The sequence below is a fragment of the Aquarana catesbeiana genome, linkage group LG04 (genome assembly GCF_042186555.1).
Source record: "Aquarana catesbeiana isolate 2022-GZ linkage group LG04, ASM4218655v1, whole genome shotgun sequence".
In the NCBI taxonomy this organism is placed as follows: domain Eukaryota; kingdom Metazoa; phylum Chordata; class Amphibia; order Anura; family Ranidae; genus Aquarana; species Aquarana catesbeiana.
The window spans coordinates 294222818-294230070 of record NC_133327.1 but is presented as its reverse complement, the minus strand read 5'-3'; the positions used below and the strand labels follow the sequence as shown (position 1 = coordinate 294230070).

General features: G+C 41.4%; 1 protein-coding gene across 8 annotated transcripts in view; it reads left to right on the top strand.

The window, feature by feature from the left end:
- Positions 1-278: 278 nt before the first annotated feature.
- DST (dystonin) overlaps positions 279-7253 on the top strand; it is a 690079-nt gene continuing 683104 nt past the window's right edge. For 4 of the 8 annotated variants that reach the window (XM_073626703.1, XM_073626701.1, XM_073626700.1 and 1 more), the window contains exons 1-2: positions 503-707; positions 1249-1283. In XM_073626703.1, coding sequence (XP_073482804.1) covers positions 518-707; positions 1249-1283 — 225 coding nt within the window. In that variant the 5' untranslated portion in view covers positions 503-517. Of the gene's footprint in view, positions 708-1248; positions 1284-7253 lie in introns of all 8 variants that reach the window. The other 4 variants (XM_073626702.1, XM_073626693.1, XM_073626691.1 and 1 more) reach the window with 2 other exon arrangements.

Here is a 7253-nt window from a genome sequence, read left to right as displayed (position 1 = left end):
ACTTGCCCGATTGGATACACATTGATTAGATAGATTAGATCCATATTGTAGCACATTCCAGGCATATGAGAGCCCAGGTGGGTGCAGAGGATGCTGCAGCCATGATTCCTCCAGTCTCTGCAGCACTAGCTGGGTGTCTGTGACGTCAGCCGGCATCCATCCAAGGAGGAGCAAAGCATGTGGTCTCCGCCCATAGCGGTCTGATGCTGATGCTGAGGTTGCTAGTAATGTGGGGGGACACAGTGAGAAAAACTTTTATTTTCGGTCCCAGCATATGACAGGCAGCCTCTGCACAGCAAGCCTGTCACCTCTACACTGCATGTGATGAGCTCCAGCTGGCGCTCGATGGATGACTCCAGCACTGCTCATCCGATCTAATCGCTTACATCTTGTCAATCGCTGTACCCGGTGGGGAACAGAAGTGAAGGTGCTGAGTCACGGATCTCCCTCCGATCTCCTGTGGTCACACACACGACATCTGCTCCAAGCACTCTGATCCACCGATCACCACATCAGGATGATCGCCGCTGCCTTCCTGGTCTTACTAAGACCTTACAGCATCCAATGTGCCCTTCTTTTACTGTTCCTTATGCTGGGCACGATCGCCACGATTTCCTTCCTGTGCTGCTGGCATGGCAAGCTCCAGAAAAGCAGGCACCCCATGAAGACTGTCTTCAGCTACCGACCAAGGAGCAGAGGTAGGACATGTAAGAAACCATTTTAGAAATATTCCGTGTGTGTCATCATGTGATGTGTTTCCCTGTCACTCAGCCATAAAGTGCCCATTCATAGGGCGATCAGGGTATAAACAGACATGTCTGCTGAGTTGCCATAGCTGCAAAGTGCAATAGGCTGATGGGGTGGAGGGGGATGCTGAGAAAACATTCATTTCTTACAAGTCCTGTCCTATTACATTGGAGGTGAAGAAGGAGGGCATGCTGTGTACATGTGGCAGTCTGATTCATCTGGCATCCAATTTTAGGAGATTCCCAACAGGACTGCGGCAGACGTGTCTCCACCCATCCTTCAGGAAAGTGGAGCAAGATGAGATGTTGGGACAGTGTGTGAGTGAAGAAGAGGGGGTCAGTGACAGCCCCCCCCCCCCCCCCACCATAGTATTCATTCCTTTCCTTCTGTATGCCCTTGACACTTTTTATGTAGTGCATGTTTTCTAAGAGGATTGCCAGATAATCCTCATGAAAAGTGAACGACTGGCGCTGATTGTGTGTTTTTTTTTTCTCCTTGCAGATGCCATCCTGAGATCCCATCACTTTCGCTCAGAGGTAACTATTTCCACTTACTGCTGTGATATACACCTTGTATACAGCACACTTCTCATGGGCTCCCTTCATATCAACCAGCTTAGTGCTTTATGGCTGGCCATATGCTATACAAATTCCATGTACAATTTTCTTTAGATTTACCAAAACCATAAAATATGAGGTCAGACCTAAACATTTTCAGTTTGTATGCAATCAGGCAAGCAGTTGCCCTACATAGTTGAAGCTAAATCTAAAGGAAATTGAAGAAGAAAATTGTATAATGTATGGCCAGCCTACATTTATACGGTCACATGGGTGCAGGTAGTTTGCTAAACGCCGGCTCTAGATGCAGTAACACTCTGCACTGTGGTTGCATACAAACTGACCAATTAGCTGTGGTCAGAACTCAGCAGAAATGCCAACCCAGAACGTAGTGTGCACCAGGGTCTATTTGCATGTAACCGCTCAGATGAAAGGTAATATGTGCACAGCAGTGGCGCAGGCCAGAATACAAATCTGACAGCTGCAGCTGGGTCGTACTGAGAGTGTGCACACAGCATTTGCATGGTGCAGCCATTTCTATGTAGCCTTAAAGCATATACTGTAAAACCTTGGAATGGGAGCACATTTCATTGCAGAAATATGCTTGTAATCCAAAGCACTTGTATATCAAAGCAAATTTTCCCATAAGAAATCATGGAAACTCAAATGATTTGTTCCACAACCATTTATTCATAAGTCCTTCAGTTTATAGTCCATAGAAAAGAATTATAGCAGGGATATGCAATTAGCGGACCTCCAGCTGTTGCAGAACTACAAGTCCCATGAGGCATAGCAAGACTGACAGCCACAAGCATGACACCTAGCGGCATGATGGGACTTGTAGTTTTGCAACAGCTGGTGGTCCACTGATTGCATATCCCTGGATTATAGCAATGTGATAGGTTGTGTAACCATAAAATGTCCATCCACAAATGGCAGCCTCCACAAGGGGATTAGAAGCAAAATCCAGCAGGAGCTACAGAGTATAAAAGAGAAGAGAGGCGCCTCTAAGTGTAGCAATATGGTTACAATTAATGAAGCTACAACATTTAGCAACTCACATGGTTGATGATTAAAAGAGGCACATCTAAGTATGCAGGGATCCGGGGTAAAGCTGTTTACATAGACCATCCCCCGCACCACTGGCTCTTACTGCTGTCAGCCTGCAATCGTGAACGTAAAGACTACCCTGCAGTAGAGTGATCTGAAAGCGAGGCTTGAACTGCTCGTGGAGCGCAGCATGGAAGTGATGACATCGATGGCGGTGAGGAGGACGATCTATGTGCACAGATTTACCCCGGATGCCTGCATACTTAGATGTGTCTGTTTTAATCGTCAACTATGTGAGTTGCTAAATGTTGTACCTTCATTAAATGTAAGCAAATTGCTACACTTAGAGGCGCCTCTCTTCTCTTTTATACTCATTTGTGACATGACACTACTTGTATATCAAGACATCGCTTGTATATAAAGTCAAAATGTATTTAAAAATTTTGCTTGTCTTGCAAAACGCTCTCAAACCAAGTTACTCTCAAACCAACGTTTTACTGTATTTCTCTATAAGGCTCTGATTAAAAATGACCTGATTACATTAGAAACAGATGATAGCAGAACATAGTTGAACATCGCTAGTTATATCATTAATTTTTTACATTAGGTAAGCTCAGTGTATGAGAGAGAAAATTCGAAAAAAATACAGCCTACTAGGGAACACGTGATGGCCTTAAATGACTTGCATAAATGCTGTGCAGCACAGAATGGTATTTATCACTAAATGTTTACCTAGTGTACGCGGCATGGATGTATGATACATCCTTTTAAGTTTGTTAAGCTAAGGGAAAACACAAAAACACCACAACTCGTATATTTTTTATGGATCTCAGTCAAGCAGTATTGTACTGCGCTGCATAAAGATCCATAAACTAAAAATAGAAAAATCTGCATTCATCGTCTGTAAGTATGTATTTGAACCCTTGTCAACGCATTTACATGTATACAACCAGAACCATATATGCACAAATTTGAGCTAGAGGAATGAAAATAAGAATTTTGTGGATCTGTACACTTATGTGTCTAAACACATAGAACTTTACTGACCATTAGATGCATTTTTTTACACAGGATCTTGCTGCCAGCCTCTGCCAGCAAGATCCTCTGTAGATATTAGTAAATTCATTATTGCTTACTTGGTTACAGATTGATCTTTTGGTGGGTGCTGGTTCCAATATATAATGTATATAGCTGTTCCAGTGGCAACCTGTGAAGCTCTGGTGAACTCCATACCCAAGAGGATTAAGGCAGTGCTGGAAAATAATGGTGGCCACACAAAATATTGACACTTTGGGCCCAATTTGGACATTTTCACTTAGGGGTGTACTCACTTTTGTTGTCAGTGTCAACGGTTTAGACATTAATGGCTGTGTGTTGAGTTATTTTGAGAGGACAGCAAATTTACACTCACTTTTGTGATATATATATATATATATATATATATATATATATATATATATATATATATATATATACACACACACACACATATATATATATATATATATATATATATATATATATATATATATATATAGTAACTTAGTGACACATCATTTTTACTACATTACAGTGACTTGGTTGCAGTGGGTTAATACACGACATCATTCCTTTTTTACTGTAAAATTACATTTTGAGTGCAGGAATATGGAAGCTTCTATTGATGGCTTGTTGGCTTTCAGGCTGTCACGCTGACCCTGTCTTCAATGCCAAGTTAAACCATGACTCAGAAAAATCAGGCAGGGAGTGGGTTTTTCAGATGTCACTGGCTGCACGATTTAAGTCAGTTAATGGCTAGTGAAACAAATCAAAGTTTTCAGAAAATTATATTATACTATATGTAGCAAAAAAGGGGAGACTTCTTTTTTTTTTTTTTTACTTCAAATGCAACAGATTTTCTTTTTACAGTTTTTAATACTACTCCCACTCCCTCACACTTGTAATAATCATTGTTCCTGCTATTTATTTATTTTTTTCAAATTGTATCTTTATTCAATTTCAAAAGTTTACAATACAAAACAGTGCCTATAGGGCATTCCCAGGCTCAATATAATAGATAGAATACAAAAACAGACTATATATCCTAAGTAACAATTAAATAATTTCCTTCATTACCTAGTTGGACAAAAAGAAAAAGGTTTTAAAATGAGTTACCTTTGTTCTATCTAACTTAGAAATGCAGCGTTTATGATCTAAGGGTCCATGCCTCAATAGGTTTGTATCGCTTGTGGTGATACACAGCAGAATCCTATTGGTCTGCCATCTTTCTTCCCCCTCCTCTACCCCCCTACACCCTCCTCCCACCCCCCCTCAAGTTTTTCCCATCTGTGTCCCATTGGGGAGATTACCCTTCACTTCCTGTCCATTTGCCAAAACAAGAAGTGAAAGGAAATCCCTGCAAATTAACCACTTTCCGCCCGCGCTATAGCCGAAAGACAGCTACAGCTTGGGCTTCCAGTGCTGGGAGAGTGTCCATAGACGTACACCCGTGATCGTGCTGTTCGTGCGCCCCCTTCGGGGCGTGGGTGGCGCGCTCTGTGATCATCGAGCCCTTCGGACTCAGCTGATCAGAGATTGGGGTAGCGACCCTTTACCACATGATCAGCTGTCAGCCAATGACAGCTAATCACAAAAGTAAACAGAAGCCAGTTATCACTGGTAGCGTGAGGAGTTAAGAGGAAAGTTGGTAACCAGCTTCTGTTACAGGTACATCAGTCCCAACATTGCACACCAGTGCTGCTAATCTGTGCCACCTATCAGTGCATACCAGTACCACCTATCACTGCCTATCAGTACTGCTAATTAGTGCTGCCAATCAGTGCCCACCAGTGCTGCCAATCAGTGCCCACCAATGCCACCTATCAGTGCCCATTAGTGCTGCCAGTCAGTGCCTATCAGTGCCTCATCATTAGTGTCACCTATCAGTGCCACCTCTCAGTGCCCTTCAGTGCTATCTATCAGTGCTGCCTCATCAGTATCACCTCATCAGTGCCTATCAGTGCCCATCAGTGCAACCTCATCAGTGCACATCAGTGAAGGAGGAAAATTACCTGTTTGCAAAATGTTATAATAAACTATGAAAAATGTTTTTTTGTCTAAATGCTCTGTCTATTTTTGTTTCTTTAGCAAAAAATAAAAAACCCAGTGGTGATTAAATACCACCAAAAGAAAGCTCTATTTGTGTGAAAAAATGATAAAAATGTAGTTTGGGTACAGTGTTGTATGACCGCACAATTGTCATTCAAAGTGTGTGAGCGTTGAAAGCTGAAAATTGGGAATGAGGGGAGTGTTAGATGAACTAGTAGATTTGGATACACTAACAACTTGAAGCCAAACTCCAGCTAACACTGTAGATACACAAACAGTTACAGCACCGTTTTATTTTTTTTCTTCTTTTTGGATAAAGGTTTTACATGAATAAATAAAAGGTGAACATTGTAAGCACACCTGTCAGTGGTAAATGGTTCGTCTCAACACCCTAACTGCTAAATTTGCAGGAAAGCTTGTTCTTCTGAAAATCAACAGACTTACTGGCCAGATCACCAGATGAAAATAAAAGAAAGAAAGACTAAAAAAGAAAATGAATGCACCCATTACATTTAAAAATTGCTAAGCTACAATACAATAAATGTTATTCAAACCTTGATTGCCAAGCAAAGGCCACAGTAATGGGTGGAGTATGATGTAACTTCCAAAGCATCATGGGGTGGCTATATTCAATGCCTATTCCCACATCACATGCTAGTACAATGTCAAAATCTATTGGTATGGAACATCAATCAGAATGCACTACCTTGTATATTGATAACACGTTTCTTCATCGCTTTTAGTTGTATTATTGCAACAAGCAAAGACTAATAACAACATCAAGATGTGTGTAGTCCAGTAATAATGAGTGTATTAAGCCACATCACTGATCAAATGGCCTAAGGCTTACTTGTGCACCAACTAACTACTTGACCTCTGGAAGGTTAACCCCCTTTATGACCAGGGCATTTTTGCTATTCAGCAATGTACTACTTTAACTGCAACCCTGCAATGCTGTATCCAAATGACATTTTTATCATTTGTGTCACAAATAGAGCTTTCTTTTGTTGGTATTAGATCACCACCAGGTTTTTTTAAAATTTTTTTTGCTATATATAACGAAAAATACAGACAATTTTGAAAAAAAAAAAGTTTTTCTTAGTTTCTGTTATAAACGATTGCAAATAAATAATCACGGATCATCAGGTTTTTTTTTTTTACACTGTGATAGCTGTTACAGTGATTAACATCTCCCTCATTTCTCCATAAATTGTCCTCAGGCATAATCCAGGTCTCAGAGGTAACTAACCATCAATGTGCCAAATATAGGTGTTTTCTACATAAAAAGCCAGATCAAGCAGTTAGTCATAGGAACACCAAATCTTCCCACCATCAGATTTATAGATAGTGAAATAAACAGTTACATTGGTACAATAACATTGGTTGTTAACCCACCAATATAAAATTACAGTATTATCTTCCAGCACTGCCTTAACCTTCTTGGGCATGGAGTTCACCAGAGGTTCACAGGTTGCCACTGGAGTCCTCTTCCACTCCTCCATGATGAAATCACGGAGCTGGTGGATGTTAGAGACCTTGCGCTCCTCCACCTTCCGTCTGAGGATGCCCCACAGATGCTCAATAGGGTTTAGGTCTGGAGACATGCTTGGCCAGTTCATCAGCTTTAACCTCAGCTTCTTTAGCAAGGCAATGGTCATCTTGGAGGTGTATTTGGGGTCGTTATCATGTTGGTATACTGCCCTGCGGCCCAGTCTCCAAAGGGAGGGGATCATGCTCTGCTTCAGTATGTCACAGCACATGTTGGCATTCATGGTTCCCTCAAAGAACTGTAGCTCCCCAGTGCCGGCAGCA